This window comes from Meleagris gallopavo, chromosome 1 (genome assembly GCF_905368555.1).
Source record: "Meleagris gallopavo chromosome 1, MGAL_WU_HG_1.1, whole genome shotgun sequence".
Lineage (NCBI taxonomy): Eukaryota > Metazoa > Chordata > Aves > Galliformes > Phasianidae > Meleagris > Meleagris gallopavo.
In genome coordinates this window covers 135,438,622-135,460,166 of record NC_139404.1, presented here as the reverse complement: position 1 = coordinate 135,460,166, position 21,545 = coordinate 135,438,622, and the positions used below count along the sequence as shown (strand labels likewise).

Genomic DNA, 21,545 nt, shown 5'->3' with positions numbered 1-21,545 from the left:
TGACAACCTTTCTGCACTTACTGTGAAATACATCCCAGCCTTCCCCTGGGTGAAATGATAATTGTGAGGAGGGAGCTCTTAAGCACAACTTTCAAAGCACTGGAAAACCCTCTGGCTGCAGCTTAGGCTCTCATGAAGAGGATTTCTGTACTACAGTTACTATGAAGGGAAAAACAAAACTCTTTGTGCCTGTCTCATAATTTTTGTTTCCTATTTGACTGGATCAAATGCAGTCATCTCTTTGGAATTTTAATTGTCTGAGTTAACCCCAAAGCTCACTTGGGTATTTTGTGGTAGAACATTACAATTGTTGATTTGCTGGCTTGCAAATCTCAGAGATCCTTCTCAATCTGTATGTTGTAGTACAGTGGGTATGGGGATACTTGATTGTCTGGATCCAGTTGCTGGTCTGAGACTTGACTTGATGCTTTTTGTCTTCCATATCTCATGAATTAGACACGTGACATTTCAGTTTATCCTCTCTCCTTTATCTAAAGACTACTGCATTTTAAGTTGTAATACTCATACACAGTTTTCTTGTTTGCTAAACATTTATCTTTTTTCCTGTAAAAAGTAGTCATACTTGCATTTTACATGGCCCCACTTACCCCAAGTCTTTTACAAAATTCTTTGTGCCTCTTAAACAAATACAAGGTATTTTATATGTCAAACAGTATTTTTCAGCAGGCTTTGAAGAGGAAAATTGCAGAATAATGGGGGAATTCAAATTGCTAGTATGTATGAAACAGTCCTTGGAGTTGGTTAAGTACCAGACTTTTAACTCTCAAAGTGAATAAATAGGAGGCAGGTTCAGCCAGTGGTTGTCTTCTACCCTGTATTTTCCTCTGCATCATTATTTACCTGACAATCTGAGTGCAGTTCTACATGACCTTGTGCTATGTCTGAAGAAATAAATTCATGATAGGATAATGATCAGGGAAGATGTAAGACTGACATGCAGATTGTAATTAAAAGTGTTATTTTTAGAATCATAGAATCATAGAATCATTTGAGTTGGAAGGGACCCGTAAAGGTCATCTAGTCCAACTCTCCTGCAATGAGAACAGGGACACCTACAGCTGGATCAGGTTGCTCAGAGCCCCATCCAGCCTCACCTTTAGTATCTCCAGGGACGGGGCATCCACCACCTCTCCGGGCAACCTCTGCCAGTGCCTCACCACCCTTACTGTAGAAAACTTCTTCCTTATATCCAATCCAAATCTCCCATCTTTCAGTTGGAAACAATTTTCCCTTATTCTATCCCAACATAGCCCAGAATCTGTCCCCTTTCTTCTTATAGCTCCCCTTTAGATACTGAAAGGCCACTCTCAGGTCTTCCTGGAGCCCTCTCTTCCCAAGGCTGAACAGCCCCAGCTCTCTCAGCCTCTCCTAGCAGGGGAGGTGTTCCATGCCTTGGATCATTTTTGTCGCTCTCCTCTTAATGCACTCCAACAGGTCCACTTCTCTCCTGTACTGAGGACTCCACATCTGGACGCAGTACTCCAGGTGAGATCTCAGCAGCACAGAGTAGAGGGGCAGGATCACCTTCTTGACCTGCTGACCACACTTCTTTTGATGCAGCCCAGGGTGCGATTGTCTTTCTGGGCTATGAGGGCACATTGCTGGCTTATGTCCAACTTCACATCCACCAGTACCCCCTTGTCCTTTTTTGGCAGGGGTGTGCTTTATCCTTACATCCCCCAATTTGTATTGGTAGTGGAGGTTGCCACAACCCATGTGCAAGATCTTGTACTCAGCTATGTTGAACCTCATGAGGTTCTCCTGGGCCCACTGTTCAAGCCTGTCTAGGTTTCTCTGGATGGTATCCTATCCCTTCGGTGTGTTGACTGTACCACACAGCTTGGTGTCATCTACAAACTTGCTGAGGGTGCACTTGATCCACTGTTGATGTTATTTATGAAGATGTTGAAGAGCACTGGTCCTAGTACTGACCCCTGAGGGACACCACTTGTCACCAATCGTCATCTCGACATTGAACCATTGATCACCACTCTCTGGGTATGATCTCACAATCAGTTCTTTGTCCATTGAACAGTCCATCCATCAAATAAGTATCTTTCCAATTTGGAGAGAAGGATGTTACAGGAGACCATGCCAAAGGCCTTAATGAAGTCCAGAACATCACTGGTTCTACCTTTGCATGAGACTGTTTTGTTTCTTTAGTGAGCCATTAAATTTCTCCTCCTTTCAGGTTCAGTGAATATTATCAATTATAACCTACAGATTTCCCATAGGTAATCCAAAATTATATGGGATAAAAAAAAATAAATCTGAAAAGCATTACTGCTTAATCACAAAGTGTGCGTTGTGTTAGCATCAGCCTTTAATATCTGCAAGTGATCAATCTCAGCAATAAGGGGTGTAAGTTATTTAGTTTTCTGTCAGGACACCTTATTTGTGCTTTTTCTAAGCCAGCTAGTGAGACCTACAGATATTTTTTAATGTTTGCCATTTATCCTGTTCTGATCCAGAAAAGTCCTTGGCAGCTGTGTGCTGGTTGGTAGCATTCATAAGAAACGTGCTTGTTCTGGTTTTTGGTGGTGGTGGTTTTTCCCATTGAGAACCCTATACTCATAATAAACATCTTGCTTAAGATAAATTATTTATCTTAAATGTTAACCAAGGAGATTTTGATTTTTCACTGGCTATTAACTTCTATTATTTATTTACAATACTTGCATAGTTAATGTGAGAAACACATGTTTTTGTACTTCCTGCTTTGTATGCACTCTCAGTTTTTGGTGCAGTGCGATTAGATTCAACATCTCAAGTTTATTCTTTCAGCTGGAAAAGTGCCTTATGAGATCATGGATTTGAGACGCAACATGCACTCTGCAAGCAAGGTGCACCCAAGTTTGCTTGCCTGCCAAATAACTTATGTTTTCTCCTCCAGGGCCTTGCACTTTTTGCTCTGTAGACCATAAATTATCACCTACAAAATCCTGTAAAAGCAGGTAACATACCACAGTGTTGTGTTTTACCACACTGGCTTCCAATTGGGCTAGGGAAAGGGGTGAGCTCCCAGCCAGGTTCAGTGTTTCTGGGGCACCTCAGCCAGCCCCCAGGCTGGAGATGGCTGTACCCTGTCCTCTTGCTGTCTTTAAACCAGAAATTATGAGCTTAATGCATATTATGGATAGAAAACTGTGGATGTTGGAGCTTATACTGGGTGCTCAAAGTTGTTCCTGCTGAACTTGGAATTAGTGAAAAGCAATAAAATGCCAGCAGGTGGAAGGATGTTAGCAGTGTGGGTAAGAGGTGTGACTGTTTGTCAGGATGTGGAGGAAGTGGATCCCACATCTTCACTGCTATAAAGAATTGCATCACTCGGTGGCTAACAATAAGGACTACTTCCGAGATAATTTGTTAGAGGGGCCCCCTTCAGAAAAGAAAGGATTTGTTCAGCCAGTCCTTTAATGACTGCGTCTGTCCATGAGCATCTGGGGGTAAGGGAGGTCGAATAGCCAGATGAATTTCAACAGAAAGCCTTTGTGTAAAATATACAGAAATATACATAAAACCAGAATTTTTTAAAACAGTTTTCAAGTAAAATGTAAAGTTGCAGGGCAAAAAAGCATTATAGTATTTTGTTCTGTATCAGGATTACTTCTCAGTAAATATTCTGAAGGTGGTACTTCAAACCTTTTTCCTGTTTTTGAAACCTCTTTCTGTTAAATTATATTTGAAAGATATTGTTCAGCTGTACGTGTAAGAAGATAAATACATTTCAAATTGATGGACTATGAGAAATTATGTTCACTGTACTTGTGGTCATGTGTAGAGATTATGTGGAGTCATAGGATAGACAAATTGAGAAGTCTAGTATTAATTCTTAGTTCTTTATTTCTTGAACACCAAAATAAGGAGATGTAATCCTTCAGTTAAACAAAGTGAATGGTACTTTGGAGAATGAGAGGATTTGAAGTCTGTTCCTTGTTTTAGCCACCCATTACAAGTAAATTTATAATTCATTAATCTGTGATAACCTAATCAGCTGCCAGAATCTGAAGGTTCTGCACAGCTTGATTTGTTCAATTCTCTACTGCAGAAATACTGAGAAGAATTTCAATTGCCTTTGGTGAAAAACACCAATGGAAAGGTGGAGCCTCATTGCTTCACTCGCAGTCAGAAACTGTTTTACTGGGGAAATACTGAAGCTTGCACAGATTTTAAATCTACCTTAAATACATCTGCTTTACTTCAGTTCAATGTCTAAAAAACTTTGAAGACTACTTTTCTCTCTTTTGATGAAGGAGTTTGGCTAGCAGGCTTATAGTTCCAGTACTTTCTAACAACCATTAAATATATAATGTGCTGTCTACCATTTATCTGCCTGTGTGTCTGTACAACTTGTAAATAATTTAATGTTTTACTTTACCACTTTGCTTCTTCACATAACTCTAAACTGTGGAAGATAAGATTCAGCTAAATTATTAATTCAATTGGAAATTGTAACAAGTGATATATATTAAGCACCGAAAATTGCTTCTTTTTCTCTGGAGAGAGTACAAGCAGTGAAAAACAGCAAGGGAGCTAAATGGGCAATACAATCACTGAATAGTTGGGATTGGAAAGACTTCTGGAGGTCATCTAGTCCAATTGCCTCCTTCAAGCAGATCTACTCACCATGGACTTGTTGAGATGAGCATCCAGGCTGCGTGTGGCTCTGGGCAGCCTGGTCTAGTAGTTGGCAACCCTGCCCACAGCAGGGAGGGTTGAAACTAGATGACCTTTGAGATCCTTTTCAATCCAAGTCATTCTATGATTCTATGAACACCTCTGACAGTGGAGATGATGTTCCAGGAGTCTCCTGCATCCTCTGGTATGTGGGCCAGGTACATGGGACCTGTTGCCTGGCCGGCTGCAGGGATTTGCAGTATGAAATATGTTCTCACTTGTTCAGATCTTTTCACCAGAGCATGCAGGTGATGTACTAGTGCCGTGGTGGCAGAGCTTACTTCTAGAGCGAAACATTTACTGCTCACTCTTAAGTGGGACTTTAACAGATTAGGACACACTGCCTTTATGAAGTCTTCTGGGTCTTACAACTTAAAATAATCTAATTTTATTTTTATAGCAGTCCATTGTTTCTTTTTGTCATTTATTGGGTTTTGTTTTATTTTGCCACATCCATCTAAAATACAGTATAGTAGTTTTTACAGATTGGTTTTAATTGTGGTATGTAGCTGCAAAGCAGAGGGTGCTCCACTAGTGAAATTTGATGCAAAGAAGCTTGCATGGCATGATTCACTGTTTAGTAAAGTGTTATATATATCGTAGTTTAACCTGTCTTCTGCAAAATTTCTGAAGTCAGTCATAAGATTTTCCCTGATATAACTTTGGTTTGACTTGGGTTTATTTGGACTGGAGAACAGCTGGGAAGTTCTAAAAGGTTTGATTATTTTATGTCTTTAACATTGACCTTCACCATCTGTGCCTTTTCTGTTTCATTCTCCTACATGCTTTTGACTCTCAGGATGTATCTGGAATCCTATATCTTCTTCCGGTGGATAAGATCAGTATGTGTGACACCTTTCAGCTGTGCAGCCTCTATTTAAGGTCCAAAATAAAAGATATACCATACAGATCTGTGCTTTGCTAATAGAGGAGCCTGGTGCCAGTGGTGTCTATGTATCGCAAATCTGATCGAAGATTGCCTCTGTGACCAAATCTCTGATTAATGCTTGATTGCATGATGAAATGACTGCTTTCTGAGATAGCCATGTCCTTGGATTTGGATTCCCACTGCTGGTTATTAAGCACCCTACTAACTGTTGTCAATTGCACAAGTGACACACCTGAGTTTGGAGGGCATACGTGGAGGGGGATTTGTGTGCAGGGACTAAAATGCACTGGGACACTATATATGGCATAGTAGATGGAGTGGAAAGAGTTTCAAAATTGTCACGTAGAAGGGATTCCAGCTTTCAGGAGGAGATCGTGCTCCTCAAAATCCCAGACTCTTCATCTCTGAAACCATGTTCCCAGTATCAGTCTTCTAGGGTGAGCATTCTTGCTTTCTCTTCCTGAGTGGTTCAACTTTCAACATTCAGTTGTCTTCCTCAGACAAACTTGGATGGATCAAGTCAATTGAGGATGAAGAAGGAAACCAGGGGATAATGATTTTAGCTGACACACTTTTCAGAAACATATTGTTGATGGACAGTAGAGTATGCCGTGTAACATTTGAAATGTGTAACATTTCTTCTGTATGGGAAGAAACAAAAACTACTGGCACAGATCTACCTTTACTTGACAAGTTAGAAGTATCATTTAGGTTGGGGGAAAAGATCTGTGAATCCAAATATGACAAATAAGACCAAATTGTGGAAAGGAGGAAGAGGACATGACTGGAATTGACCTTTTCTCTCATTGTTTTCTCTCAGTGAGACTATGTCAGGAGGTGACCATGTCATTGTTTCTGCTTAACATATTTGATTCACCACATCTTCCATGTCTTTCAATAGATTTGATGTAATATTTGAAGACTGTAACTTCAATGAAATATTTGCCCATTGTGCTTGAATTCTAAGTGCACAGCCATAGTGATCAGTGGTACTATTTTTTTAAGCCATGTGAAGATCTCTCCTGAAGAACTCTAAAGCTACAGGAATGGCAACAGGAAAGCACTACACATCTGAGGAAATAATGATGATAAATCTTCCCAACCTTCAAATCGATAGGTCTCTAATGTCAGCAGCTTTCCACTCGTCACATTTTGTGCCAAGGTTATTGGCTTCTTTACCAAGGAGCCACATCTTGTGTCTCTGCCCTGCTTTTCCTACCTGGAAATGCCCAAGTAAAATTCACAATGCAGCACAGAAATGAGCATGCTGGCACAAGAGAAACAAGAGGAAGAAACCCCTGGGAACAGGAATTCTATGTCCAATAAAGTGCCTGTGTGACTGTGGCAGCGTTCAGTGTTGGCACTTGCCGATAACATGCTATAGATGGAATGTGTTTCTCATTCTTTCTAAGAATTACACCATAGCGACTGCATATCACACTGTGTTTGTTTTACGTTTTCAGAAAGAAAATTGTCTTGATTCTTAGTTGTCAAAGAGCTTTTCATTTTTTAACTTAAACACAGACTTGTCCTTGGCACTGGCAGTTCCAGATGGTCAAAAAACCCTTGGTCTCTTTCTTAGTGTATATTCAGCCCCTTTTGCTTGAATGTCTTTAATTATGACTGTATAATTAAAACCTCTATTAGAATTGGCTATCTGATAAGCAGAATGAGGGAAACTGACTCTGAACTGGCTAAACTTGGACTGTCTTTCTAGTAAAATATTGACCATCCCACCAGTAACTCCCTTAATCCCAGCTCAATTAAATGTGTTTATCTGTACTCCATTTTGCTGGAGTTCTACGTAAGTGACCATCAAAATCAGCAGTTAAGGAATTTTTTTTGTGTTTATTAATATTACAAAAATCTCCTTCTTTCTCCAAACACTTGTGTGGTATATCACTTTTGCACCCATATGGCACTTCAGAAAGTTGCAGTGTGCTGCGTTGTAACAGTTGCTTGAGAAAAATCATATTAGTTCTTGTAGCCTGGGGATTTTTATAGTGTTTCAGAAAGATCTCTAAAAGGTATTATGTATGGCTGCATACCAGCTTTGTCGGGTATTAACTGCAGTGTTTCTTTTGTGCTGAGTGGATTACTGCCATATAAATTTGTAATTGGTGTAACAGTGCATGCAGAAGAATTTCAAAGCACCTACTCAACTGAAAACTCTTCCACTTTATTAATTTACCATTCATAAAGAGACTAAAGAGGGAGGATTGTGAAATGTGATTGTGAAAAAGAATTAAAATCTGAAAGGGAAGAGGTGAGAACTGAGCACAGGATCACTTGGATCCAAAGCACGTGGCAAGAGCAAACTTTTTTCAGAAGGAAACAACAGTAGCAGAGACAGAGAGCTCAAAGGCTGTTTGTGGCTTATGATGCGAGATGATGTCAGCTCTTTGTGCAGGTGCACAGTAGTCATTTTTTACTGCACACATTAGACTATTGAGAACATAAAAAGCTGTAGCTAAGGTCCACCACTGCTAGGATCTGTATAGACGCATAGGTGCAGCAGCCAGCAATACCATATTCCACATTTTGTATTGTGAAAAGAATTGTCTTCAAGGAAGAGACCTTCTGAAAGTCATCCCTCTAACCTATCCAGTTTGGCAGTCTTCTGAAACTGAAGTTTCACTAGTGGGCTGAACTTAAATGTGGCAGACCAGGCTGGGAAGACAAGCATTACCCAGCAATGGTGTAAACACATACAAGCCCCTCCTCTCTTGCTGTGTCTGCCAGCAATCAATCCAGCGAGTAAGTACTATGTACCTACTCTATTCAGTTATTAAAAGATACTGCTTTTGAGCTCAAACTCATTCTTTTGAAAATAAATCAAGTACTCTTAAACCTAAGCAACTGTTCTTTCAGCATCAAATTTTGGCTTTCTGTCCCTAGCTGGTTCTGCGCAGAGCTGTTTTGTAGAAGTCCAGTAAATGCTGTTGACTGCATTTATTATTCTGTTAAATATATATTTATTTCTATATATATATATGTATATACGCACATATATACAAAGATGTAATTGGTTTTTGAAAAAAGATTATTTATTTCCCTGCCACTGTTTTACCCAGTTCATGTCAGTAGCATCCCTTTACCCATGGCTCCATGGCTTCCAGGGATGAAAGGTGCATGGTGGGACAGAGATTCCATGGTCTCCATCCCTTTCTTTCTCCTTTTGTCAGAGAAATCCCCTCTCAGCCTTTGGTTGTCTCCTTCCCTTGTGCTGTCTTCATAGCCTCAACAACAGGCAACTGGTTGAAGAACAGACATGGGCCAGAAGTGTGAAAGCATGGGAATAAAACTAATCTTATGAAATTAATATGAATAATGTGTGAAAATGCAGAAATAATTTATGTGAGCAATCCAATCTGAACAGGTTCGTTTTCTTCACCCATCTTCACTTCTGACCGTAAGCTGGCCTTCATGCCTCTGGCAAAATTGCTCAATGGTGCCCAGTTGTGTCACTCAGCAGGCCATTTTACCTGATAGAATTGAAGTAAATGAATGACTTGGAGGTAGCAATTGCTTAATTACCTCTAATGTGATCCATTACTTCTGGCTTCGGACAGGCACTGGCTGCTCACCCAGCATTTCCCTTTTCTGGCCTTCTGCCCTGAACCAGGACAAGCACAGTTTTCATGCTCTTTCCAAGACCATTTTCTGTAGTTTTGAAGCAAGTTTTGATTGCAGGTTGCCTTCTAAACTTACTACACTGAAGGATAAACAAAAAGTGCAGTCTTGCAGGATGTTAAACCTCACCTTGCCTAGCTGGTAACATAGAGTTGTTCCCTTCTAGGTTTTTTTGTCTGAGCAGATGTGATTTTCTGAGTATTTTTGATCCCTGATGTCAGAGTAAGTTGTTATTTTGGAGACAGGTGTCAAGTTTATTGCTAACTCATAGCAAATTCAGACATGCGGGGATAAAATTGCTTAAATTAGAGGGGCAGATGATGATAGGCTTTAAAAGTTTCATAGTTGTCTTTACAGTGAAATACTAACACTTTCAGAATATTGAAACCCTAATTTTATATTCTGCAGTTTTTTTTCGTGTTGTACACTTATGTTACAAAATAATCTGTATTGATTTTAGGATTTATTTTATATGGTAATAGCTGAACTCTTTTCAAGTGATTGTTTTAAAAGAAAGAGTGGCAGCTGTGGTTCAGCAGCATAATGTGTAATTATAAATAGAATGCAGGCTGCCCATTTATCTCAGCCCCTGTTCCACTTACATTCATCTGATGCTGAGGCTTATTACAATCGTGGTTTGTCTCTGAGCAGACGTGTTTGGTTAGGGTTAAGGTTGGACAACTAAACTAATCTGTTCATGTAAATTAATTCAAGATTTGCCTGTAGATTTCTCATGAAATTAAATAATAATTTCACCTCCTAGACTTTAATAAATTTATATCAAAGTATTGTGAATAGTTACCAGTATCTGATAGTGATAGATGTTAGGAAACACTGAGTTTGTAAAAGCTTTTAGGTCCGCTTGAGTATATCTCAATCAATACTTATTTCTGAGTTTTCTCACCAGTTACAGTCTGCTCTTCTTATATGTCATGGTATTTTTAATAAATGTGAATTCAATTCACAGTTTCTCTAGTCTACGTTACGGGAGACCTATTCTCTCTAAGATAATATATTTCAGAGAGAATATCCTAGACTAAAACTGAAATACAAGAACACCTTTCAAATTTTAATAAGTATAAAAATAGGATAGGTAAAAGATGTACCTAAACTTCATATTAGTCTCACCCACATTGAAAGAGGAAGGGTCATTCTTTTCTTGTATTTAAGTATCTTTGGCATCATGGAGTAGTGATTTATTTCTCAGGTTTTCCATCGGATATTCTCTCAATGTTTTCCTTCTACAACAGCCCTGTAGTGTTTCTAGATGTAAAAACATCAAGTTCTGTGTCTTTGAAATCTCAGCTACCCTTCCTTTATCATTTAAAATCAGCCTCTAGCTGACTTTTCATTTTTTTAGCGTAGTGATTAGCCCCTGGCATGGATTAATTTTTGTCAACTTGTTTTTCATTTGAAAAATCAACACATCATTACTTGCCATAATTTGACATCTAAGTATGGTTATAAGAAAGCATCATAACAACTGGTGTTCCCTTGTTACTGCATATCTCTATAAAATGGGTTACATTTCAGATCAGAAGTAACTTGTGTATTATCTTTTTAATGTGCGCAAAACAATATTTTTGTTCAATAACATAGTATGAGTCCAAGTTAGATGTTTGTGCGACCATTTTCAACTAAGCAAGTATCATTTGTGTGCAGAGATAACTAATGGAGCATGGTTTAAACAGAAAAAGCTAAACAACAGATCTCTTGTGGTGTGCTTTTCTTCCCCCTCATTTAATTCCACTATTACTGAAAATGCGTCAAGACTGAAAGATACATGTGGCACTTGCACCTTTTTTCAAAAGACTGAGATTTAGCTTGAATGTGTGTTTGTTTTTTGGTGTTTCAAGAAGCAGCAATTTCAGAACTGTTTTTGCATATGTTGTGCTTAAGTTCCCCATATAATTTTTGTAGTCTTTTGCATTCTTCATGCAAGATCTCTCTTGCACTCCTCTGTATTTTTATCAGAGATGTGATGCTCCTTCTGATTAAAGTTTCTCTGCAGAAAATCCTACCTGCAGGGACTCAAGACAAAAGGACAGAATAATCTATAGGTCTCATGGATGGACTCCTGCACTGTGTGCACAGTGGGATCTTGAAGTGCAACTTGTAGGAGATACCGTGCATGATTTCTTGCCTATAAGATGCAGTCTTTTCCCTGATAAACAACATATAAAATCAAGAAGAAATGGCAACACTGGTGGCAGTGGCTTATTAGCAAGCGTGAAGATTAACTTGTTCTCAGTGGAAAAAACACAGGAACATAAATCTGTGTGCTAATGCAGTGTGATTCTGCTGTCAGAGCCTCCTGCACTGTACTGCTAGGAGATATATGTTGTCACGTAATGCAAACTTTTCAGAGCTCTGCATTTAATGTAAGGATGTAAGGAAGGATCTGTAAATACTTGTTAAGATGTGGGGGAAAAAACACATTAGGGCATTTGAGATGTTCCATAAAGATAAGGCTCCCATACCAACAAAAAGATTAAAAGGAACAAGGAGAACATCCAGCAATGATGAAACTGATGGCAATTTAATTTAATGATCTCTTAGAAAACTTGAAGTTATTTTATGAATAAAAATTTTGCGAGAGTTCCTGGGAAGAATTACAGAGAGGATACAGATGTAATTCAGCATGGCTGCTCTGAATGTGCAACACTGTGCCTGCAGTCAAAAGCAAACCCAGAGATGGAGCTTGAGAAAAACACAGGCCATTCCATTGCCAAGATTTTGTTGACTGCATTGAACTGTTCGTGGTCACTTAAAGGTATTCACAGAGTGGAAGAGCTGCCCATCAAATACTACTGTTTATGTAATAAGAAAGAAAAACTAGGTGCTGGTCTACTTGGATCTGCCATGTAATACCCACAGAATATTACCTTCTTTAAACTGCTAAGGGAATTCCTGATGCTGTACAGAGCAGAGAAGAAACTCTTCTACTACAACCTTTTGTTACAGTAATGCCAACGGCGAGGGAAATTATTCTGATTATTTTCCTGGAGATACAGGCTGCTGCTGTTTGGAAAACACTGCGTTACACCATCTGTTTCCTTTTGATTGCACTCTACCGCAGCCATTGTTGTGATTAATTTTTTGCTTCTAGGCACATATCTGAGTGCTCAAAAGAAGATTAAAAGCTTGTTTCGTGGATGGGGATATAGCTAATGGCTAGCTTTTGGTAGGATTTTGTATACTTAACAAGTTTACAACTCAAGTCATCAATCTTCTGTGTGTATTAAATACAGGAAGAAAGCAAGGAGAACATTTTTATGCTTCACTGTAATAATCCCTGTTGATGAGATGTTCACCATGTGCCACCAGCGTTACAGCACACTCGATGCCTCACTGGGACAGTCACTATTCTGGCTGCTGCCTTGGCTGCTAGGGGGTAATGGATGTGTGGTCTTATCCTGTTCCAGTCAAGGGCCAGAGTGGCTCCTTTGGGCAGGAGTCTGGTGTGCCCCAAAAGCCTGAAAGAAGGAGTGGACTGTTTGCCAGGAAGAGCTCCAAGAAAAATGTTAGATTTTGTCTAACAGTGATGTTCTGCTTATTTGAATTGCATTCTCTTTTGTTTGAACCCTAAATATGTAGTACAGTGGTGGTGTACATCGTGGTGGTTTTCCATCAATAGACTTTTCCCTTCCTTCCTTCCTTTCTTCCTTTTAATTCCTCTATTACTTAAATAAGCCTGATAGGCCTTTGATCCAGGATGAGTAGCACAACTGCATTATGCAGGGTCCATTATAATGAATTTGGGAAGTGATGTTTGAATGAAATGCATCAGTTATTATTCATTTTTCTACCTCTCTTGATCATCACATTTCAAGACTGTCACATTTGCCTGTGATTTCATGTTGAATGTCAAGCATTTTCTCCTCTGCTAGCCAGCTATCTTCAAGCTAGTATTTTGTACTAAGTTACTTAATATTTACTTCAATATGACTTAAGCAAGTATGTTGTAATTTGCTTTCAGAATAATGATTATTGGGAACTAGACTTCAGAATACTTTCTCAGTTTGATGTGCACAGTGCTATATGTGGGGCTGTGGTAGATCTGTAGCCATACAGGACATAGTTAAACAGAATTGAGAGGAAAATGTTGACTGCCAAGTAAAGCACTATTATCAATTTCCTCTCTCCTGCATTGAAAGAGACAGGGGGAACAGACAGTGTAGGGTTTCCTGATGTGTTTTAAGAAAGCATGGGATTTATTTCCCCTCCCTTCCTTCCTATTAGTTGTTTGTTAACTCCCAGGAAGATTCAGGCTTTTCTTGTGAGCTCTTTCTGCTTGCAGATTCTGGAGATACGCTCAGCCTTTGAGCAGCTCGCTTCTTGTGCCTGTATGAATTTGGAGAGAGGGAGAGGAGATTGGTGATAAGGGTCTGACTCAGGATAAACGAACAGAAGAGTAATTTCTAATTAACAACACTGTATTGCCAGTGGTATTTGCTTTTACTTTGCTGGCATAAGCATAGTGCAGGCCCCTGAGGGAGACGGGATGCTTCAGACCCAGAACTAGGAAGCACAGCGAGTGTCAGCATGAAATTCCTGCCCATCTGAGTGCTGATTTGGGAACCTGAGAGCAAGACCGTGTGAAAGACCTTCAGCTGCCCTTCTTCACTACAAACCTCAGCTCCCTGTTCAGCTACCGAACCTCTCCTCTCAGTAATGAGAAGGATGTGAAGACCCTGGCAGCAGGGCCAGTTGCTTGGGATGAGAAGCGGCTTTGGAGCGCTGATGGGCTGGATTCTTTGAGGGAGCTTTTCTTCAACTGAAACAGCTGTTGTTTTGGATGAAACATTGAAGACCAGACAGTTCTGTGCTTTTTTTGAAGTTTCATCTGATAATCCAACCCGCTCATGTGAGAAGCTCTGCTTCCTTTATTCATACTGCTTGCACTGGAGACAAGAAAAGAGGCTGTAAGCAGTAGCAAAATGCCCCATCTCTCTGCTGTGTGAAGCATGCTATAAACTGAGGAGATCTTGCATCTTTGTGTGGAAACTGTCCAGCATTTTCTGTCCATTAACTACAACTAATTTTTCTCTTTTCTTTGTAGTAAAAATGGGCATGGGTTTCTGAGGAAAAGCACATCTGATACAAAAAACTGAACTGCATCTATTTTCAGTTTGTTAGATCCGAGTCTTTTTTTAATCTTTTTTTTTTTTTTTAGTGTTTGAATTTGACAAAGAAATCTTCTGTTCCATTGACATTTACAAGCAAAATCAGTGTTTCAGTGCTTCAGAATTGTGCTTTTTTGAAGAGCTGATTTTTATTTCCTTCAGTGAATAACTTGCTGAAGATACAGAGATTCACATCCATGTCTCAGCGTCGGCTTTTAAAGGATGGACATGAAAGTCACTTTAGGATCCTACCAAGATTCAGCCAAATCCTTCACAGTAGAAGGCACTCACGAAATCACACGCGCCAAATATGCTCTGGTGAGATGATTGTATAGTTGATCCTGTATTGTGATTTACCTCTGCACAGAATGTTTGCATTTAAGTTTGAGCAGCATGTGAGGTACATAAAAGTAATAAGGAGCCTCCTGCTGGGCTTGCTGATTTTCACAACTCCAGTGATTCTTGCAGGAGCTAGCATGTTTTCTCAAAGTATGCTCATGCAGGGATCCAGCATTTGTTATAGTTAAAATATTTAAATCTTTATCCATATTAGATGTTACTTGTGCATAGTGATTACTCACTGTCACTTGAAGGAGAAAAACATTATATGTGCATGAAATTTTATTTTTCCTTGCAGCTCCAGACATAAGATAGTATCTAATAAACACAGATGGTAATGCTTTACGTGAACCTGCCTTCAGTACTGTAAAAGAACTTCATTGAGTGCTCCACTACTAAAAACATAGAATCATAGAATTTTTCAAGTTGGAAGGGATCTTTAAAGGTCATCCAGACCAACTCCTCTGCAACCAACAGGGACAACATAAGTAACTACATCAAAAAAACTGTAACTGTATTGAAAGCTCAGAAAGCCTCCAGTCTTTGAATGTAATGTACCGAATTCGAGACTTGCCAATATTTAGTCAGAATGAAGTCTTGGTTCCTACTGTATGTTGTATAATTATATCTTAGTAAAAGTAAAAATTATATCATCTTTGTGTTTAGTAAGGTTGCTGAGGTTTTTCCCTGAGATAGGTTAGCCTTAACTGGCTGAGGTAAGACAAAATGGTTTTTTTCAATAGTTAATGAATCCTTTCCTGGTTTTATATACACAGTGACCTATTGTGGTTTAAAAAAAAAAAAAAGGATTTTTTTTCAGTTGATTTTTTAAATTAATTTGCAGCACGTGAAATTGAAGTCAAAATATGCTAAGCAACTTTTTTAGTAAGTATAAATTTTTCAAAGCTCTCAGTATTCCTTTTTTTCATGTTGACACCTGTACTTGGGAAAAGTCAGAAAGAGCAAAATGCCTCTTCGGTGTTTCCTTTTGCTCCCCTTCTTCTGTGTTGTGCTCACTGAGTCTTTTGTAGTCTGTGGTGCTTAGAATGAAAATCATATGATTTTTTAATAACTTTTTGTTTTTCTTTGTAACTTTGAAAATGCAAATATTTTACCTTTCCTGACTTTTTTTCCTCCTTTTGATTGTGCTGCGGTCTTTTTGAAGTCTACAAGTATGCAAAAATTCTGTTTCCTTTCCTTCCTGTTATCCATTTTATGTTGACAGTAGAAAAGCAATTATATGGTTCTAATGTTAACCTTACATATACAGTAAGAATTAGTCCATTGTTTTGGTCAAAGCCATTTTATGGCCTTTTGCACTGATAACAGTCTTTCCACCTTCCTGTTGGCAGACTTTAATTAGCATTCAGTGGCAGTTTCAGACCAAATGGTACACCAAATGTGGATCAAGGTTTTAGACTGTGGAAAGGAAAGATCATATAGTCTGGGAGCATTTCTGTCCTGTTGCTGCTCTGGCTAAAGTTACAATTTTGGCAAGCACTTATTTCCAACGTTATTGTACTTTGAGTCTGTGAATCCCATAATGTGTGCATCTCTTCTCTATTTGTGACAAAATTAAGCTGCTGTATCCTGTTGCCCCAAGTCTTGCAGGGCTTTGTTCTTTTCCCATTAGCATCTCTGGAAACTACCAGTTTTGCTCACTGTCATTTCACTCCTTCCCTCCATGTTAAAAAAAAAATATATAGAAATCTTCATGTGAATAGTAAATGTCATGGTTCATAGACTGATTTTGCACGACCTTACTTACTTTTATGAGAGAGGCTGTGCTGGCTTCCCGAGTCTTTATGCTTCATCAAACCTGCCTCTACTTTCATTTTAACAAAGACAACTCTATTTATTTACAGTTTGTGGAGGATTGGGTCTGTCCTCCTCGGCCTAACCCTATTCTGGCTGCTATCTGCAGAAGTCTTTTCCCTAGGCTGCTTGTACAGCTTTTATCTCTCTGACTTGGCCTACCCTCTCTCCAGTGATGCATACTCTTTGGACCATGGGGATTTGAGGCTGACCACCATATTTCCCCTCCTGCCTGTGCAGGCAGGTCCTAGGCTTATATGGCCAGGCCTCAGGATACAAAAGGGTGTCATGGTCTTGGCTTCCATCCCTAACTATACATCTTCTGTGTGATTCTGTAGGCGGGTAGAACAGCAACTGTAGAGTTTGTGAAGGAGATCATCCCTGGAGACATGTGGCTTCAAATAGTCTCCTATGGGACGTGTCATCCACAGGGAGGGGAAGTTTTACCAGATAGTGTCCTGCTATGGCCTATTGCACTGGGCTTCCCAGAGTGGTGCTATCAGAGCATCCTCACAGGTTCTTCTGCTTCTCACTCTTTGTCTAAGTGTCATATTTCTGTTGGATAATGGTCTTTCTGGTGTGGGAAGAGCATGTGGTCTATAGCTTACAGGACGGATAGCAAAGTGCATGGAATCAGCCAATATCAGATTAAATATATTCCAGACTAAGTCTATAAATATAGTAGGGGATATAGTAGGAATACTTCAGTACCTGAAGGCTTTGACATGGTGAAAACCTGCCTTAATCTGTGTAAACACTGAGATTTCTGATCAGCATTAAAGTTTGCCACTACAAATTAATTACTGTTAGCCATTCTATACAGGCCCAGGCTTATAAAGCTGTATTTGCTGTTGCTATCTTCATTTGCTGACTAGGTAAATGTGTTGAAAAGAGATTTGAGATTTGGAGTTTGCATGTTTTAATCTTCCATTGTCTGCTAGAAATGCCACTGTACTTTGTCCAGCAAAAATTTGTAGAAGAGGTTTGGGGGTGAATCCCCCCAGAAGGTGATAATCTGCATAGAAATATTGAAACCATGACTGAGCAATTCAGTACAGCTCATTCCAGATAGTGTTACAAATGTCTCATTGAAAGACAGTTTTGCTTTGCCTTGTTGAAGGCTAACATTAGAGAAAATGTGTCTAAGGCCTGAGCCTATAGTCAAGATATACTGTATGAGACAGTGGGTATATCAGCAGTCTGCAAATACTCGGGGTGGGGACATGAGAGGAGAGCACTATCATTAAAGAGATGATTATAAGAACAATGGCACCACTGGAGGAAAATATATTTGTAAAGTCATCTTGGGCCACCTGTTGCATTTGTGGAACAAAGTTCAGTTTATATGAAAGCTCTTGCCTTCTGAGGGCAGTTTGTTCTGAGCAGAGGAAGGGGAAAGTGGACACTTTTCTTGTTTCACACTCTTCTCTCATGATGAATCAGAGAACAATTTCTGTAGCAGAAATGAAGAGCTATTATTTTTTCTCAGAATGGTGTTCCTTGTTGGATTTTGTGGCAAAGGGTAAGTTGGCTTAACTTTACAATAACTATTGTAAATATAAACAGATGGTGCAGTCTGCCAAGGCAGGGAGGTGTGTGTAAGGTGTGTGACAGTGCTCTGGGAAGCATCTTGAGCAGTGTGTTTTTTATATGCCAAAAAACCTTGTACATTTCAACAGTCTTACCACTTTGAATTTTGCTAGCATATTGATTTTTGAAAATACATTTTGTGCACAGTTTTTTGAAAAAGCCTTTCCTCTCTTATAACACCTGCAAAACTTGTTACCATTTAGTGTCTATAAAATGTTAAATTAAATGACATATTGGGCTAAGCCAAGTTACACAGTGACTGTCAGAAAAAGCAGCATCACAACTGTCATCCTTCCAAAGTTAGAAAAGTTCCCAAGCAGTGTGCCCATCAAAAGAGATCTGTTTCTTCCTTTTGAAATCAATTTCAGAGCATCGTCAAAGAATTTTTTAGGGCAGTTTATGTGCTGGAATCAGTTTAATATACCTTTTAAGATAAAGAGGTTGTTACTCTTCAGAGATACCAGTGCAGTGGTTCTGGCAAATATTTTTCTTCCTCCACTTAGGAGTCTTTATTGGCTTTTTTTGTAAAACGTCAGCCTCCTTTTGTAACTGTTGGGCTTTTTTTAATTTTTTTTTTCCCCCTGAGTTTTTTTTAATGTAGAGCTTTTCTTATTCTGAAATCTTTATTCTTTTTGTCAGTTACAGTGAAGGAATTTGAGGGGTGGAATTTATAATCATGATAAGATGTGAGAGAAAGTAGAAATATCTAAAATAGATGACATTATCAGCAGATTTCTGAGAGTGGTCACACTTAACATTTGTGAAATCACTTTTTATTTCCTAACTCTTGTTGTGAAAAAGCTATTGCAATTCCTTTTCAAATAATATAAAACTGTAGTATTATAAATTGCAATGTTATAAAAGTAAATATTTTTAAAGCCTTGATGCCTTACTTGGTTTGTAGACAGAAAGATTCTCAAGTGTGTTCAGAATGTTGAAGGAATATGTAGGCTCCGGGATACTGATGTACAGGCCACCACTTATCCCCAGTGATGAATCCTTCAAGAAAACTGATTCAAAATAGTCATTGTGTTAATAGGTCGGAGAGTCACTGCATCCGTATGTTTATATGTGGCAATTTTCATCACATAATTTAATGAAATAGTATTAGAAAGTATGTTTTGAGTTTGTGGAAAAGATTAAAAAGGTGTCCTTTCTTTGGAGAATTTTCCTCTGTTGTGTAAGGAATATGAATTCTACAAAAGCTGCTTCAGCTCTCTTCTTGGCTGTTAAAAATATTTCAAATTACTCTTTTAAAATTAGTATTACATTTATGGATGTAACCTGCATGTTCACTGAGAAGAAAAAAAAAGTATGTGAGAAAGACACACATTTGAACACAAAAACAAACATGTACACGTATGATTAAGGATAATACAAGAGTTGACTTGTTTGGTTCTTCTTCCAATCAATTTAGTGACTCTGAGCTCTTTGAGCCTGCAGCCTTGCCATTTCCCCAGACTCTGCCTATGGTTTCCTCTTTGTCCCCACTTATTAAGATTTAGGCCATCTGTGAGTCTTCTTACGAGGAACAGACCTTTTCTAAGTGCTGTTTTGTGATGTTTGGGGTTGAATGTATGCAAAGGAAGAAGAAATGTAAAAATTAGCTGTATCACTTCAATTCATACAAAGTGAATCTTCAGAAGACAAAATCTGACTGTGCATGCAACTCTTGAAGTAGGAAAAAATGTATTGCTGAACATTAGTGCTGTTTAAAATGCTTATTTAATTAAAGGCACAAGCATATGTGGTGTAATGTCATAGTATGTTATAAGTTAGGAGGAAGTTATATTTTCCCTCCTTTCATGGCTGTTGAGAATTATAAACCTTAACAAGGAAAGGAGATTTGAAAAAATAATGCAACAGTGGAAAAAAAAGTACTTACTGTTTCCCTAATGAATAAGCAGAGATACCTCACTTCAACAAAAAGTTAGTAATTATCCTTACAGCGTAGTTTTGCTTTTCCAGATGGAAAATTGTCAACAAGAAGGTATTTACTCTCTGGGCAGAACCAGTATTGGAGCCAGGAAGTAGTTTTATTTACTCCCTTTATCTTCTTCATTGTTCTTTTAAGACATTTGCAATCTCATGTACTGTTGCAATCTGTTTAACTATACTGAAGTCATGCTTAATAAGATGGTCTGTACTACTTCCTTTTACTGTGTATACTTGCAGTGTTTAACAAAATCCCACATGATCATCAAATTAACCTCAAATGTTAAGTTAACCTGAAAAGGTTGAACATATGTGGTCTTTTGGTAAAGCAAGCTAAGATAAAAGGATCAAGGTTTGTTGTAAGATTTACAGCACTTCCTGGTTTGAACTAATTCCAAATTTTTTTTCCTTCTTTTCAGAAGCACTGTATCTCCTTCCATAGCAGGAAGTGAAGATCAACGCAACTTTTGTGTTTCATTTCTTGTTCAGTGATCTTAGAAAAAAATCCCAATGAGATTCTATTTTAGTCAGCAGTTAATACTATCTTACACACTACTTCTGTTACTTGCACTTTGAATTGTGTCTGGCATGAAACCTTCCTGAATCTTGTTGGTTTTTCCCTAAAATTAATGATTAATTATAATCTTAGTTTTCACATTTACTTACTCTTCTTCAGTATTTGCAGCCTTGAATACTGAGAATTAGCTTGTCAGTTTGCTCAAAAATTGGGTTAGTGACAGGGGGCTATTGAGTATGTTCTGGGGAGAGGCCAAAAAACAAACTGGAGAAAAAAGGAACATACAGGAATCTTCTTCTGTAGGGACTTCTTCTTATCATCCCTTTTTATCCTCAGGTGGAAAAATCTCACATTTTTTGTGCTTACTCAGTTGCCAGCATGCAGTGAGTCTCCATCCAATCTTATTATTTTTATCAGACTTACAATTGTTTCTGATTTCAAAGTTACTTGTCAATTTCAGAACTTTGTTAAGGTAAGGACACAAAATATCACACTAGGGAGCGAGTTAGAAGAGGATCTTGATAGCTTGAAGGGAGTAGCTTGCAGTCATCTTCAAGGAATTTTCTCTGCTTAACAACCACTTCAGAGCTGTGGGACAATTGAGAAAGAAATTATATTCATGATTAATCCTGTAAGTTTAGATGCAAGTGGAGAATATAGTTTAAAAACAATAACTAGTACTTTTCTGGTGAAAAATTATCTTTGAGTTGTCCTGGATTAAAACAATCCTTGTGATTTGTGAATCTCACTACAGTAATCTAACCTACCTGGAGTGCTTTCTGAACATTAAGAGTTTCAGCTGGACAGTACTAACATATTTGCTTAATTGCACTAGTCATGAGTAATTCTCTGAGTCAGTTTTTTGTTTGATTTATTCGAAAAATCAGTTAAGAAGCCTACATGGTATGTATCGTACAGTTCACATGAAGTAGGTCACTTCATAAGTATCTCAGATCTCCCATTTATTTCCATGGAGACTACAACAGATACAAAGAGCTCAATA

General features: G+C 38.5%; 1 protein-coding gene across 5 annotated transcripts in view; it reads left to right on the top strand.

Annotated features, from left to right (window-relative positions):
• Nucleotides 1–21,545, top strand: part of MCF2L (MCF.2 cell line derived transforming sequence like) — a 145,654-nt gene that overhangs the window by 37,630 nt on the left and 86,479 nt on the right. The window contains exon 1 of one of the 5 annotated variants that reach the window (XM_085215245.1): nt 13,486–14,664. The exons of 3 other annotated variants lie outside the window; for them this stretch is intronic. In XM_085215245.1, coding sequence (XP_085071371.1) covers nt 14,544–14,664 — 121 coding nt within the window. In that variant the 5' untranslated portion in view covers nt 13,486–14,543. Of the gene's footprint in view, nt 1–13,485; nt 14,665–17,877; nt 18,023–21,545 lie in introns of those variants that run through there. One more of the 5 variants, XM_003203211.5, reaches the window with a different exon arrangement.